The sequence below is a fragment of the Aquila chrysaetos genome, chromosome 2 (genome assembly GCF_900496995.4).
Source record: "Aquila chrysaetos chrysaetos chromosome 2, bAquChr1.4, whole genome shotgun sequence".
Classification (NCBI taxonomy): Eukaryota; Metazoa; Chordata; class Aves; order Accipitriformes; family Accipitridae; genus Aquila; species Aquila chrysaetos.
In genome coordinates this window covers 36,801,537-36,818,230 of record NC_044005.1, presented here as the reverse complement: position 1 = coordinate 36,818,230, position 16,694 = coordinate 36,801,537, and the positions used below count along the sequence as shown (strand labels likewise).

The window sequence follows — 16,694 nt, the reverse complement described above, 5'->3', positions numbered from 1 at the left end:
GAGTAGCTAAAGCTTCTGAAAAAAACCAGCACTGCAGAAACATTTCTTCATTTCTGAGATCAAGAAGTAGCCAACTGAATTCAGAGCCACTGTAATTTTCTATAGATAAGAGAATGAGTTGAAGGCCCAGCTTTGTTTCTTTTGCTTTGTCAAATAATAAAAGTGCATGGGTTTTACTACTTCCATATTTAGTTTGAATCCAGATTTGCTAACAGTACACACTGTAATAGTTTTTTTAACAACATACTTAATACACCAAAGAGAATGGTTATCATCTACAAAATGCCGCTCCAATTACAATTGCATTATTTTACATCATTTATAGTGGGACTTAAAAGTATAATAAAGACCCCCTCAAAAAATTAAGGACGGATGGGCTTTGAAATGGTGCAAATCAATCTTTAGTGGCCTTTGGTCAATCACCCCCTTGAAAACCAGCATAGAGTTTCATGATAGGCCAGAAATGCCTAAACTTCCAGACTCTGTGCTGCTTTTGGCGTTTATTGCTTCAGTTTCTCCTAGCACAGAGGCAACTGTAGCATAATTTAAGCAACTTCTTAAGGCGCTCTGAATTACAGCAGCCCTTTGTATGCTGGACACAGGATTTCCCAGACTCTGTGGGGCAGACAACTTGCAGGCCTGCTTTGACTGTGAATGTGTCAATTGGTTCCTGAACAGGATTCTCTCTGGTAGAAGGTCCTACCAAAGTGCTTGCAGCTGCTTTTGTGTTGCCCTGACCTCCTGTCTGGTGTGAAACAATTTTACACAGCATGTGAACAACTTCTTGAGTTTGAAATACAAAGAAAGGAATGACATTTTGCGGTGGTCTAATACCAATACTGCAGTAAAGCAAAAAAATACTTCCTTATGTCATTCCATAAAGGATGTGATAATGCTGTATTATGTGGAGGCCACCTTGTGGCATTATGGAAGTAGAATCCAGATATAAAAAAACAATACAGCGTTTAGGTTGCATACCAAGGAATAAGGATTTTAAACTGCTTGTATTTTTGGAAACCAAATGGCAGAGTGATGTGTCATTCTAGCCTTATGTGAATAATTACAGGTGGTGTCTGTACAGGCAACAACACAGGAATCTGAGGACGTGTGTAGCACTGTTCTGCATGGCATTGCTTCTTACATAGTCAGCTTAATGGATGCTGTAGTTCTTAAAACATGCTGCTTGTGTGGTTTATGCACAATTGCTGCTTAACAGATGTAGGGACAAATTTTACAGTGAACAGGAGCAGATGAGTACTGCAAAGTACTGTAAAACCAACTTGCAGGTTACCATCATGTTACACCTGAATTCGTTCTGCTTGCAAGAGGGGATCTGGAAATTTTTACAGGAGGAAAATTATGCTCCTTTTCCCTGCACTTAAGCTAGTAATTAAATTTCTTCCACCAAAGAATGGAAGTTGAGTTCAGTAAAGATCAGTTCAGTCAATTACAACCAGACAAAACTGGCTATTGTCTGGCAGTCTCTATGTCAGTGTTTGCTAATTCCTATGAAGAGTGTACTCAGGTAGTATCCTGTTTATGTTTTTGGACATATATTATCTGAAAGGTGGAAACAATTCACTCCTGGGGGAAAAAAATGTCCTCAAGTTCGGGGTGGAAAATGGAGGTAAGGTAAACCTGATGGCAGCCTGAGTACCTTTGTGCCCCAACTCAGAAGCAGGACCCTCTCAGGTCGTTTTACATTCAGGACAGCACAAAGACTGTCACTGAATCCAGGCTGCAATCCTGACTTGTTCTGTACATGTTCTTACGTTAAACTAAGTAAACATTTCTAGTGTAGCACTGTAAATTGCCAGTAGATGGCAAAATGATTCCATGCTACAATAAATTTTATTTTAAAAAAATCAGTGCTGAAGGAAATATGCTGCACAATTTTTGTTAATTCTGTTTAATCATAGTAAAGCTGGTGAAGGAAAGAGCTCAGTAAATGAGTTACCTTGCTGTGGCCTTTTACAGTACCTTTATGCTGAATTCTTCCATCTACCTTCAGTTTGTGTATTCTCATAGATCTGCTTGCTTGGGTGGGCATTTTGCTTTCTTCTCACCTCTAATTAGTTTCTCAAAAAAAAAAAAAAATAGGATGTAGGTATGAGTATTCTGATGCACATATTATTTATTCTTCATATCAGCCAGGTCTGTCTTTACTTCCACTGAACGTTTGTGAACTAGCATTGCTCATCTGGTGCACTGGGTGTTACCTGTATTGGGGGACTGACTCAAAGACTACAGTAAGATTAGAAGCAGATGGCTGAAGCTGCTCCCTGCTTGTCTGCTGAAAGTCAACAGCTTTGCTTATCACTGCCTGAATCATACACAAAACAGATTGTGGGCTGCTGCTCTTTGTGGTCCAGTGTATTAAAGTACACCAGTATCAATGACAGGGTCATGTTCATTTTCAAAAGCAAATATTTAAATACTAGCCAAGGTGCTGTCAGCTTTATAGAAAGAGAAGTTTTCAGAGCAATTGCACTGAAATGTTCAAAGGTGAATGAAATGCTTTACTAATGGTCAACTACAAGCAAAAAGTCTATATAGCAAGTTTTGCTAGCAGTCTGACTGTGAAAAGGATTCAGCACAAAAATAAGTTCTGCTACATTTCTTGTAAACTCCTTTCACCCTCAGGGGAGAAAAAAACCTCTCTTGCTACTTAAAGAGTAGCTACCAGTATGCCAGGCTACATGATTCTTTGTAAACGGCTGTGATGCTCATGCATTTTGATGTTGCATTTGGAGAGCCCAGAGGGATTTAATGGGTCTCCTCTGCTTTTTTGGTTTGTACATGAAAACAGAAGTGACAAGAATCTGGAGATGTGGATTTCAGTGTTATCAATGTGATGGCATTACATTAGTCTAGACCTCCTCTTTGTTCAATCCATTAGGGACTGTCAGCTCTCATCCATCTGGCTGACAGTTCTGTAGCATTAGTGACAGCTGGTTGAAGTAACTCAGACAAACCTGAGAATTTGCTTGTGAGCAGGGTAGAACTTCTAAGAAACTTGCCAGTTTCTACGTAGCTGTTACTCAGGGAGTGAATCCATCAATGAAGAGACAGCTATAAACATGGAGGTCATCCTTGATTGCACTTTCAGGAGGCTGATGGAATTGTTCAGTTGTTTCAATTGAACTGAAACTGTTGCCTAGCAGTTTTTTATCTGTCTTCTGATCAGGGATTCACTTGACATCAAGCTGCAGACACAACTTTGCTAGTAGTGAAATTCCTTCCAGAAAAAAACAGGTAACATCTACTAGATGATGTACTAAGAAAATGAGTAGTTGGTTATATTTTGATAAATTTATACCCAGACACTTTTATTTCTTTGCTTCCACTACTTTTGTTCTGGGATTTGTTCTTTTTACCTAGAATGCAAACACCCACAGCATGATATCAAAACTCACAAATGGCATTGTGCAATCCACTCAAAAGAGATGCTGTTATAGCTAGTCTTAATCGAAAAGGCAGTAATTAACCAAATTAATTTTCTTAGTTGTATACACTTAAAAATATGGTAACTGATGTATCTGTTTTTATGAAATAGTACTATTAATATGTAAAGAAGCTGTACGGTGAGAGGAAAAGGGACTGTTTACCTAACATTAAAAAGGTTGCATGCCTATATAAGCAAAGTTTCTAATAGCTATATTAAGATATGCCTCTGCAATGAAAGCTGCACCCACAGTCAGGGTTTCTACATGAGGGTGGGATTCTAGCCAAGAGGCTGTTTAAGTAACGTGTCAGTTTGTTAGGAGGATGATACAGAAAGAAGCTTCCTGGATTAGAGTATGAAAGAACAAATGAGGTTTTCTTTTCTTTGGGTTCAGGAGGATTTAAACCAAGTACCTGTATTATCTAGGTTATAAAAATAAATTCTTTGATTAAGGATTTCCTCAAAACTGGAGGACACGACCATTTTATGTGGTCTGACAGCATCCTAATACAGGTGCTTGAGGATATTTTAAAAATAGGAGCATTTTTTACACTAACTGCATATAAAAGCTAGCAACATGAGATGTCACTGTGAAGATGATGTTTTTCTGTGGTGTTATACTGGTGTCGTGGTTTAACCCCAGCCAGCAACTAAGCACCACGCAGCCACTCACTCACTTCTCCCCCCCACCCAGTGGGATGGGGGAGAAAATCAGGAAAAGAGTAAAACTTGTGGGTTGAGATAAGAACGGTTTAATAGAACAGAAAAGAGGAAACTAATAATGATAATAACACTAATAAAATGACAATAGTAGTAATAAAATGATTAGAATATACAAGTGATGCACAGTGCAGTTGCTTACCACCTGCCCAGTTAGTCCCAGAGTGGTGATCCCCCACCCCCACTCCCCCCCGTTTCTATACTAGATGGGACGTCACACGGTACGGAATACCCCGTTGGCCAGTTTGGGTCAGCTGCCCTGGCTCTGTCCCCTCCCAACTTCTTGTGCCCCTCCAGCTTTCTCACTGGCTGGGCATCAGAAGCTGAAAATCCTTGACTTTAGACTAAACATTACTTAGCAATAACTGAAAACATCAGTGTTATCAACATTCTTCTCATACCTAACTCAAAAATGTAGCACTGTACCAGCTACTAGGAAGACAATTAACTCTGTCCCAGCTGAAACCAGGACAACTGGCAACAGTGTTTTGTCTCTGGCTTTAACATACATCCTACTGCTTAGTGATTCTATTGGTAAGTACTTGCCTCATTAACAAAAACTGAAAAAAGTGATGCTCAAAGTTACTCAATTCAGAGTTCATTTCTAGTATTCGTAGGTTTCCACCCACAAAACTGCTAGAGTTTCTTGCTTTTGTGAATTTGTGACAGAAGAACCTCATTGATCATGTCTTCCTGGTTGCCTCCAAAGTACAGACATCTCAAAAATACTACCAAAGAAATAATTCACATTATCCCACTCACATGAGGTGACATACGCTTTCAAAATCATGCCTAGTATAACATGATGTTTTTATTGAGTATCAGCTGATGGCCAGGTTCATCACCTCTACCATAATCATGCTTAATAATTAAATAATGTTTTCAACGTGTTCAGTAATTAACTCCGACATAAGAGAGGTAAAAAGGAAGCAAGCGTAGCCACAACGTGCCAATGAAATATGTATGACGTAACAGGACATGCCATGTAAAGGGAAAATAGGAGTTGGGAAGGTATTACAGCCCTCTTGGTTTCTCCTGTAACTCTGTGCTTGCCTGCTAAGTAACAGATTTTCATACTGTTGTACTGTCAACAAGTTCTAATTATTCATCAGAAACAAACTGTAGTGCTATAAATCAAAAAGATGACGCTTTAGGCCTTGATTAAATGACGAATTTTAAGCTTTTTCTTTTGTAAGCTTTTTTGACTTTTTCCTAGAAAAAGCTTGATTATTACTCTTTGCATGATAACTATTAAGATTTAACTCGAAACTAAAATGTCTTGATTATAAATGGATCCATCTGTTACCAGGGAAGAGGCATCTACTTTTCACACATCTACGTTCTTCAGGTTCGCGTTTGTGTCCTTCAATGTTTTAAGTGGCAAATTATCTCACCCTTTGTTTTCACTCACAAACTGAAAAACAAAGGAGCCCTCCCTGCCCGTCCAACACCCGCTCCATTTCTCATCTTGGAAGGAGCGAATGGTGCGCGCGGACAGATTATCCAGCTTGCGAGCTACCCGTGCCGCAGAGTCAGAGCGAGCTCCCCAAAACGTTCTTAGCAGCTGTGCCGCTCTTAGGGGCCAAGAGCACCAGCTGCAAGGTCGGGAAGGTCTCCGTAACAGCCAGCCCTATCGCCTCTAGTGAGGGGCTGGTGCCCCCGCGGCCTTGCGGGCGCTGTCCCTGAGGTACGGGGCTTCCCCGCAGCCCGCGCTCTTGGACGCGGCGGCGGCGCCCAGCGTCACGCCGTGCGCAGGCGGAGACGAAGCAGCTCCGAGGGAAGCCCCGGCCGCCCGCTGCTCCGCCGCCGCCGCCCGGACAGCCGCCGGCGCTCGGGCCCTACCGCGCCTCACCCGCGGGAAGCGGCCGGCGCGCTGCCGCCTGCGACGCGTCACGGCCGAAGGGCTTCCCCCGCTCCTCTTCGCCCGGGCCCGACGGCGGGCCGCTCTCTCCCGTGCGCATGCGCGCGGCCTGCGAGCCTTTCCCGCCCGCCAGGCGCGCACGCGCAGCAGGCCGGCGGCCCGGCTCTCCGGGCGGGCTGGGCTCCGGGCCCCCACGGCTGGAGCTCGGCGCGTGCGCGGAAGGCGGCTGCCCCGTGCCGGGAGGGAGGGGGGAGGCGGCGGCGGCGCGATGGCGGCGCGGAGCGGGTCCGCGTGGCTGGCGCTGCTCTGGCTGCTGGCCTCGCCGCTGCCCGACGGCGCCTGCGGCTCGGAGGCGGCGGGGACAGCGGAGTCGCCGGGCGGCGCGGGCCCTGGGGAGCGGTTTAAGATCGAGGGCCGGGCCGTGGTGCCCGGGGTGAAGCCGCAGGACTGGATCGCGGGGGCCCGGGTGCTGGTGGACGGGGAGGAGCACGTCGGCTTCCTGAAGTGAGCGGCGGGCGGGGCGGGGGGCTTGGTCCCGGCGGGGAAGTAGGCGTCCCTCGCCGGGCTCGGGCCGGTGTCGCCCGGCGCCGCGGGTGCCGCTCGGAGATACCCTCCGCCTCCGCGCCCCGGGCACGCCTAGCCTCCCTCCTGCAGTCGCGGCCGTAAGATGGCGGCCGGCCGTGGCAGAGGGGAGCAGGTCCCTGCGGGTTAGCGGCCTTGCCCCGGTTAGCAGCGCACAGCTGCGGAGGCGAGCACCTCGCGGCCGACTTTGGCTTTGCTTGTCCCTGACTTTGTAAGGCGTTGGAAACGGCCGGGCCTCCAGTGGGAACCTGTAGTGCTGTAGGGATTGCTGTTCTCAGCCTCCTGCACACGTAACCAAATCGGTGGCTAAGGCCGCTGGCTTTTCAGCCGTCGAAAAGGTGGAACTGAGTTTTAATATAAAAAAACCACGTTTGCATTAAATTATGGAGGGCGGTGTTCTCGGCTTTTGCGGGTGCGAATTCTGACACTTTTTTTAAGACCCCCTCCTTAGCTAAGAATTGACTCGTTCTGGAGGAATGTGGCAAAAAGTTAAGAGTTGCAGTTATCTATTGCAGTACCTGTGAAAAACTTTTTCACTGTACCAGCGAAAGCCATTTCAAGGGATTTAGCTTTATTGCTTCACACAAGATCAGCAAATGTATGTGGAAGCTGTAAAGCATCCCATTAGCAGTCTCAGGTGGTAGTAGGTATATTTAGATTAGCAAAGGATTAGAAGATAGTAAGGCATAGAAAATGTCCTCAATTAAAATTGAACTGATCTCATAGTTTGAAGAGTAGAAGCTAATTCTAAAATAGTTTTTGTAATCTTCAGTACAGTATAATACATTGCTTTTAAAATTATGTATTAAAATGAGAAAGTTTATATGGAATTAAGATACACCATCTCATAAATATCAATCATTTTTAATGACTCCCTCCGCAGTAGAAGTTGAACTGAACTTTGACTCTGGGAACTGTCGATAGGTTAACACAACAGATTTTACTCTGCAAAACTTGCAGAATCTTGTCAGTGTAGCACCTGATAAGCCAGTACAACCATGTTGTGGGAGCCTGACATAATTAGGAGCTGATTTAATAAATACCATGGAGTTGGTAAGCTTCTAAATGCTTGCTTGGAACTTGAGTTGTCTGAAATATGAGGAAATAGTCTTACCTAAGAGCATACTGTATTTATGACAGTGTAACCTAGATACCAAGCTCTATTGATTACATTAATTTGATATGTCTGTTTATAGATGTATCAAATTATATTGATATAACTTAAATCCAAGCAATTAATATTATGTCATTTATTCAGTTTGATAAAGATATTTGTAGATGTTGCGCTACCGTAAGCATGGTACTTTTTCGCAAAAGTGCTTTAATGTTGGTTGGGGTTTTTTTGTCACTTGTAATAAGCACTGTACTGGATGGCAGTATATTTTTAGTAAGAACTGTGTTAGTAAAAAGAACAGTTTTCTTAAATAACAGTGATATTTCAGGCTCAGAAGAAAGACCCTTCACTTTTGGTGACAGATTTAAATGTATTTGGTATATCAGGAGATATATTTGTCACCATCTCTCTGATAGGTTTTGATTATATATTACATGGATGTCATTCCAGTTATCAAAAAGAGGAAAATAATTATTTGACACAGCAAAGCTGCTTTTTGACTATTTCAAGAATCATTCTCTAGTATAGGCATTTTTATAAATCTGATTGGTTTCCCCACTGTAACAAAAATGAAACTTTTTTACTTCTAAAAAGGCAGTGTAGGATAACAGTATATGAAGTGAGAATTTGCTTTGTCATATAAATAAATCTTTAGATAAAACCTATAATTTTATCAAAATAATTAAAAATTAAAAGGAAATTCCTAGGAAAACATCCTTATAGCAGTTGCAGTACAAGATAATGTAAGCATTCTTGGAGGTTCAAATCATCACATAAAATATTAGTGAAACCCGTCTACACAGTACTGGTTATATGCTTCTGTCTCCGTGGTGGGAAGGTCCTTAAGTGATATACATCTTTGAGAGAGAGAACTTGTGTGAAGGACATAAGGGCAAAATTCTTTTTGAGGGTTCACTTTTACAAGGGTTCATTTTTTTTTTCCTGATGCAAGTTTCTAATGTATCAGGTTTTATTACTTTTTTTTACCTCTTTGAACAACTTTTTTTGTCTTAACTTTGAGTCTTATTATTTAGGAGAGGTGTCTTTTATATTAATTGTAAAAGGCTAGATAACACTAAGTTTTTCTTCCTGGAAACTTCTGGAAGCATGTAGGAGGAAAACTACAAGCTTCTGTACTTTTAATTTAATAGCAACTGGTGCTGAAGCTTTCAAGTATCCTTTTACTAATATTTTCACCAAATATTGAAGTTTCGTATTTTAAAATGCAAGTACTCTGTCTAAAAATCCCTTCTGTGGATATGTTCAGAGCTCTTTGTTTCCTTATTGTTGTGATAGAGCTTTCCAGCGTGGGCTAGTCCTAAAGGGAGCAATTAAAAGTAAAAACCTCTATTTTGCAATAAAGGCACAAACCGCAATTTTTGTGCATTCCAAGTCATCTCTAATATCTACCCACACTATGTAGGATGTCAATTTGGGGTTTTTTTTGCTTCCAGCAGAAGTATTGAAGCAAAGTAAACTTCATTGTATGCGTACTGAAGCAAAGTAAACTTCATTGTATGTATTTCAGAAGGAGGAAGGAAGGTGTAAGTCGGTTCTGCTGTCATTTGAATACATGAAATCTAACCATTTCAAATCTTACTTTGGCTGTTAAATTATTCCTCCATTAAGACAATAGCTTGAGGGCATGAGAAAATCCTTAACGTAAACGGTAATTTCTGCTACTGTTGTGGCACACATTGATGAATGACCTTAAGGGGCTTGATATTATGAGTGCTGAGCGATTTAAATTTTCCTTTTGGTCATTGTTGTTATATTAAGATTTATAATATTAAATGATACTATTACAGTTTCTTCTTTCAAACAAATAAAGCACCCTCTCTTGTGTGTTGGAGCATATTGAAATGTAGTGGAACTTGCTGTTTTTTCAGGACAGATGGAAGTTTTGTGGTTCATGATGTACCTTCAGGATCTTATGTAGTGGAAATTATATCCCCTGCTCATAAATTTGAGCCTGTGCGAGTCGACATAACTTCAAAAGGCAAAATGAGGTGAGCCTTTTCTGATTTGCTTCTGTATTGATCTATTAAGTATGCCTGACAGCACAGTATAAGAAGTAATGTAGACAGTACTGTGGATCTCATGTTCCATTTCAGATCATGTTTCAGCTTCTTTTAACATCACTTCTGGGAGCACATTTCTTAAAATCCAGTCTGATTTCTTTCTTTGTTTCATATGTATAGCCTTAAATAAGAGGAAATGGATAAAAAGAGTCCTTTTACTTGTTTACTCTTGTTATTTTCTTATGCAGCTATCCTGAAATAAAATCTAGTTAATTGCTTTATCTTTTGCCAATACATTTTTTTCTTCTTCTTCCCTTTTTCCTTTCTTTTTTGGTAAATGTTCTGTCAAGACTTGGCACAATGAAATTCTAATTGTAAATTCCAAAAAATTTCTGTTACGTTTCCGTAAGATACTCCTTACAGTTACTGGCAAATGCTAGTAGTTGCCAGCCTGCAGTATTTCTGTAACATTGTTAGCTGTTTTTTATGTTATGGCCAGATAACGTTATCTCTAACAACTGTAACTGTGCATCTGTAACTGCACACTATTCAGTAAGTAATACAGAAAAATGGCTATCCTATCTAATAAGGTGATTTTCATTTAAATGAATATGTTTGTAGTTCATTTTTCTTTGTTCAGGCGCACATGTAGTATCTTAACTTCCAGTTTGTCTTTTACAGTATCTTATAAAATACGCTATTATGTTTTAGGAGTACAAACATCAATAAAAACACTGCAGCAGTATTTTTAGGGGAGGTTAAAAATTGAAATCGCAAACTGAAAACAGTGCAAACAGTCTGTTTATAATAATAATAACAGCATAATTTGTGCTTAGATTTTTTTTTTTCAAACTTTATGAAATTTTTATTTTTTTACTTTGTTAGGCAGTATCTCATTGGCAACAATCAATATGTAATAAATATGGAAGGAACTTGGTGAAATAGACACAATAGTGTGTATAACCTCTGACTTAGCACTGTTTTGGTGTCTGAGAACTAGAGGTAACAAATTTAAGTAAACTACTAGGGTATGTCTGCAGAACAAAGTACCAGTGGGCTTGACATCTCTACCAGTCAAACAGGTAGGAACTATAATGAGGAATACAGCTGGGCGATGCATGAAAAAATGTGATACACGGGGGAAAAACATCAACTGGGCTTTTCTAAGGGAAGTTCTGCCTTAAAAAAAATACTGGGGGAAAAAAAAAAAAAGACGAAACAGCGTGTGGATAATGGATGTGTTTGATAAGAGCTACTGGAAAATGTCAAAACCTTTTGAGGAAAATATGTAGTTATAAGGTAGGAGGGAAGGAGATTCCGTGGATGAATATTTGGTGAAAAATTCAGAAGGAATAAATTATTTCTCTTGTAATCGGCAGAAGTCATGCCTGGAGTTGCTCAAGGCGGGTAAGTATTCATAAATCATGAAAAATGGGTGAAGAGTGACAAAGTTAGATGATAGTACCAAGTAACTATCTAAATACTAGGCCCAAGTGAAGAATACTAGTGAAGAACTATCAAAAGACCTTGTAAAGTAAAAAAGACTGAGATTCAGTATTGATAAATGCAAATTATGATAAATTGCACTGAGGGGAAAAGGTAGTATTAACCTCATATATAAATAAATAATTGTTGGCCAGAGCAAACTCTGTTTAAGCTACGCTACACTGTTCAAAGCCGTATCTTCTCTTCAAACATTGTTGCTTTTCTTGCTGGTTACCAAGGTGAGAAAAAATGTTTTGCAGAAGTCACATTTGAAAAAATAGTTCTGATGTTTCTGATCTGCAAGTCTGTTTTCCATATCAAGCCTAATAGCTAGCCTGGAAAAAAGGTAAAGTATCATTTGATTCCATAAAGTATGCTGCTGAGAGAAATTAGCTTCTGAAAAGTGAAGCCTATCTGACACTGCCTCGCAGATGGTTTTGTGTGTAGTCTATTATTAAAACTTTGTTTGGAATATTATTAAATTACCATTATTATTTGTTAGAGATTGTATTTATATTTTTAATTATTTACATTTTGCTTATTAGAGCAAGATATGTGAATTACATAAAAACCTCTGAAGTTGTCAGGCTGCCATACCCACTCCAGATGAAATCTTCTGGACCTCCTTCATACTTTATAAAGAGGGAATCTTGGGGATGGACAGACTTCCTCATGAACCCTATGGTACGTACAAGCAACACACAAAGGTTAAAAGTATGCTAAGGATCCAAATATAGCTATCCTTCAGAATACCGGGAGTAAAACAATTGAGAAAACATGTGCATGCTTTGCTCTTCTGAGAGGATTGGTTTTTCTTTGGTTTTTATGTGTTTACAAATAGAAAGTTTTTCTATGATCTCTCCTCCCCTGTATACTCACTCCATTAACGTGTGTCCTCTGAAAATAGCCCATAGTCTGGTCTAGTATTGTGGAGATCAACATGTTGCGAGACTGTAGTTATAACAGTTGAAAGAGATAACAAGCATTTACTTTAATGGTCCAACTTTGAAATCTATTGTTTAAAACATAATACTTCCTTAACAGTTTCCTTGCGTGACAAGTGGATTGCTGTTACTGGGTTACTGACTCAGAATGCAGTAGTTCTAGAATTCGGCTGTTTAGCTAAAGCTTTATGTCGGTATGTCTAAAAATGTCTGGAGCAACAAATAAGCTGAAGAAGTATTTGCTGTTTTCTGTGTAGGTGATGATGATGGTTCTTCCATTACTGATATTTGTGCTTTTGCCTAAAGTTGTCAACACCAGTGATCCTGATATGAGACGGGTAAGTACGTTCAATTGATACAGATACAGAGAACAAAGATAATGAGATTTTAAGGTACAGAAAAGTAATAAAAACAAACCCAGACTTTTAAAGAAGTCTTAATGGGCATCATTTATTCAGTTAATACAGTGTTGCTGTTCTAACAATGAATTCTAACATTTCCAACTCATGAATTTGCTGTTAAACAGCACAACACGGAATTAAATTGTTTGGCACAGCTTTGAAAGTATTACAGTATGAGTGGTGTTTTCCTGAGTTTTAGAGCAATAAATATGATTTCTCAAAGGCTGGTTTTTCTATAGATTTCCAATGCACTATGCTTAAGCCTAGCACTTTGGGTTTAGACATAATTTAATAAGCATCAGGTGTGTTGAGAAGAGTATGATGTGGGGTTCTCTTATCCATCAACCTAAATTACATAGTTTACAAGACTGTTAAATCCAGATGTCACAATAGCGTATATGATATGGAGTCTTAATGTAGTCAATAAATTATCTGATTTATTGTCGTTTCATCATGCAAAATACCGAATAGCAGAAGGCTAGGACAAAATGGAGATTCAAGGTGTTTGTTAAATCTTTTTGTATTTTTAGAAGTATTCCCTGTCTGTCTTGGTGGCTGCTTTTTGAGGGTTTTGTTAATTTAAACTCCTTTTCCTCTAAATGACCACTGTCTTCAGTAGTACTTTATAGGTGTCTGAGTCTTTTTTTTTTTTTTTTTTTTAAGTAATACCTATAAAAAGCATAGCAGAGCTATGTAATGCTTTTTTGGCTTTAATTTTGATTGAAAATAGGATACAAAGATATACTAGATATCTGTGGCGTGTTCTTTAACCCAAGCTGAACTTTAGAAGTTGAATTTTAAAAAAATCACTTATTCCTTACTTTTTTCACTGATCTGACACTGCTTACAGACAGGCCATGCTGATGGTAAACCATCAGAACTTCTGATGATTTAGTTGTTACTAGCTGACTGATAAGACTTGTTAAGGAGAAATTTTAAGTTGAAGGAATCTTGCTTGTAATTTAAATTAAAGAATAGGAGAAGGTAGTTTTTAAGAATTCGGTTGTAATGGCATTCTCTAGATGACCGTGTATTAACTTCTTAAGTGTATATCCATACTTCCTCCAGTTTGCTTGTAGAGGTTTTGGAGCTTGTATTACATTTTTCAAGTTAGCTTGGTTTTTTCTTTATGGAATCAGCACAGTACTAGTTTATACAGAAACTTAATGATTTAGTTACTGTGCTTGTTGTAGAGGCATTAAGTACAGATGTAGTATAGATGCAATAGTAATGAAGGCTACCATAACAGCTTTTGCTTTGTTTGTACCTTGAAGACAGTTAAAGCTGTATCATGCTGAATGGTAACCAGAAGAGCAAGGTGACAATCCCATGTTAAATTGGCAATTACTATAAGTGTTATCACATTGTAGATGTGCAGTTCAGCTGTTGTATGCATTAAAAGTACTTAAGGATTTGTTTGTTTTAAACCGTACTAATTAGTCTCGTAGAGCCACTATGCTAAACTCTAAAGTTACATTAAGCTTAGCTGGATATACGGTCTCATATTAAAATCCTTCCTTTCAGGAAACAAAGAAAACTTAGCTGCTGTACAGTAATAGCTTGATGTTACAAAGTAGGGCAATAAAAATATCTAATCCCTTCAAACAGCTTCAAAAAGTTGTTAGATTTAGCATAAATAATACTAATTTGAAAATACAAAAGTATGTGAAATCTGTAAGAACACAGATCTGAAAATCTAAACAAAAGTTTAAATTTTAAAATGGAGGAAAGTAATGCTGAAAATAAATAATGGCGTTTTTTTCTTTTAGATTTTTTTTTTTTTTTAATTGGGTGGTTGCCCTGTAAAACTGCTTAAGACATGGTTACCTTTTTCCGTACACCAGTGCTTTTAGTTTTGGGGTTTTATGTTTCTGTGTGTAGCTGGGCATTTGGCTGTGGTTGCATAAAAATATGTAGCAATATGTACCCTGGAGGACTACAAATAGTAAAACAGTATTTGGGAAAATCTGGCATCTTCCTGATACGATCTTTCAACTGATGCCTTAGAAACAGCCAGAACTGTTATGAGCTATTAAGGTTATCTAATCTTTGCACACAGGAAATGGAGCAATCAATGAACATGCTGAATTCCAACCATGAGCTGCCAGATGTCTCTGAATTCATGACAAGACTTTTCTCTTCAAAATCTTCCAGCAAGTCTGGTAGTAGCAGCAGTAAAGCAGGGAAAAGTAGTTCTGGAAAAAGGAGGTAGTTAAGTCTTCTCCTAAGCCTGAGTTTGCACAACTGTTTGTTATGTGGTATCATGTTTGTTTGTCTTGAAAGATCAAAAAGCCACTACTGTAAACTTTAATCAGGCACAAAATACGGTATGCTACAACTGTGGTGTGTAGCTTTTTTTAGTCCTTATAAGCTGTTTTGTACTTGACGGTAAGCAAAAGAGGACATGGCTTCAATACTGTATCTGTATAAAGTTATTGATGATACTGAATTAACTATATTGTTCTGTAGAGAATTATTGTAAATTATATGATGTGCTAAACTGTAATGAATGTCTTAATCATAAGACAATGTATAAAAAAAATTCAAAGATAATAGAAGTGGAGTTCAGTCTTAAGATGGCTTTAATGTTTTATACTTGCTATTGAGTTCTGAAATGAACAAATTCTCCTTTCAAAATTGAGTTGTGGGTTTACTGAGTATGTCATTTGCTTTATCAGCTTGTTGTATGTGTTACTTATAAAATGATTTTATTTTACATTGTTTGCTGTCTGTACACTTTAGTTCACGGACTTTCCACTTTTTATTGCCCAGTTTGATTCTGATCTACTTTCTGCTAAAAACTCTGGGCGGGGAAGAAATGCAAAGCATCCTGCATCAGAAAGTCTTTTAAGCTCCGTTAAGTTAATTATGAATCCAAGGTATCTGTGTAACATGATGAACATTTATCTTGGATCTTCCCTTTCTAAATCACATGTATCACTTCTGGAACACTTCTGGTTCTTAGTTTTCTGTGTGCTGTGCATTCATCTTATCAGTGGTATGATTTGAGGCCAAATACAGAACAAAATGTTTAAAATTAAAGAAAAAAATGAAAAGGATAGTAGGAAGGTAAATCCCACTCATTTTTTAAATTATGTTCCAAAGTATATGGCTATCTCTAGGTATGCTAAGTCACTGGCAGAACTTTGAGCATGCCTGTGTGTCTGTAGTGCAGTATCTTTTCAAGCTACCCAGTAACTTCAAAGAAAAGTTGAAAAAAATTGTTCTCCACTAGATGAACATTTGCAAATTAAAATGACAGCAACACCTGCCAAACCCCATTAGCAGCTGTCCATAAATTTGTTTTGTTTTGTTTTAGCATAAATGCTGTTCCTTTCTATTTTTACAATTGCTAACTACTTAGGTAACAGTATCCATGCAGTATGGGTAATGTATATCTGATTCCAAAAATGGTATTTAACATTCACCTAAAGTATACCTGAAGCATTTATTTGTTCTGCCGAACACTTAGGAGGGCTATGAATTGTCTTAGATTACATACTTAGAAATATGCTATGAAACAAAAGCCGCAAAATAATAAGTACTCGTTCATAGGATTAAGTCAACTTTTAAGATGCTGGAGAAGAAATAAACCAATGGTTTTTGGACAATGAAAGATTTCAGTCTGTGCAAAATAAGCTGCACATTTTTGGTCTTGTTTTTTGTTTTGCTTGAATGGTCTTTTTGTTTTGTATATTAAGTGAAATACGTACAATAGAGACAAGAGGATATTTGGATATTCTTGCCAGAAGGATTTACTGAAATGAGTGTCATGTTGCCTTTGCAAAAAACAAACAAACAAACAAAAAATAAAAAAACTCCTATTTCAGCAGTATTTTACTGAAAAATTCATAGGGAAAATGGGGAACAGTTCTTTGAAGATGGAGCAATTAGCTTTGTTGCTATGCTGTCCTGGAAAGTACAAGCCACAAGTTACTTTTGTTTAACAGTAATTGGAATGACAATTAAATTGCATTAACTTGTTTTAATCACAGTTTGTTCAGTCGTTAATCATACTGATGCATTTTTCTTTGTTACAAAGGTAAGAACAGCAGTATTTCCACCTTCTTTCATTGTGTCTGTTCATGGTCTTGATCCATCCTTAAAGGGCAAATGGAGAA

General features: G+C 38.7%; 1 protein-coding gene across 1 annotated transcript; it reads left to right on the top strand.

Annotated features, from left to right (window-relative positions):
- The first annotated feature begins 6,255 nt into the window (after nt 1-6,255).
- EMC7 (ER membrane protein complex subunit 7) lies at nt 6,256-16,562 on the top strand. The gene is made up of 5 exons (XM_029998811.2): nt 6,256-6,530; nt 9,612-9,731; nt 11,774-11,912; nt 12,430-12,510; nt 14,633-16,562. The coding sequence occupies exons 1-5, from the start codon at nt 6,295-6,297 to the stop codon at nt 14,783-14,785; spliced, it is 729 nt and encodes a 242-aa protein (XP_029854671.1). The 5' UTR covers nt 6,256-6,294; the 3' UTR covers nt 14,786-16,562.
- Nucleotides 16,563-16,694: the final 132 nt, after the last annotated feature.

Excerpts from the sequence above, each read along its gene's own strand:
- EMC7 (XM_029998811.2), top strand. The coding sequence starts at position 6,295 with ATGGCGGCGCGGAGCGGGTCCGCGTGGCTGGCGCTGCTCTGGCTGCTG. Across the intron at positions 6,531-9,611 it reads GAGCACGTCGGCTTCCTGAA|GACAGATGGAAGTTTTGTGG; the intron begins GTGAGCGGCGGG and ends CTGTTTTTTCAG. Across the intron at positions 9,732-11,773 it reads ACTTCAAAAGGCAAAATGAG|AGCAAGATATGTGAATTACA; the intron begins GTGAGCCTTTTC and ends TTTGCTTATTAG.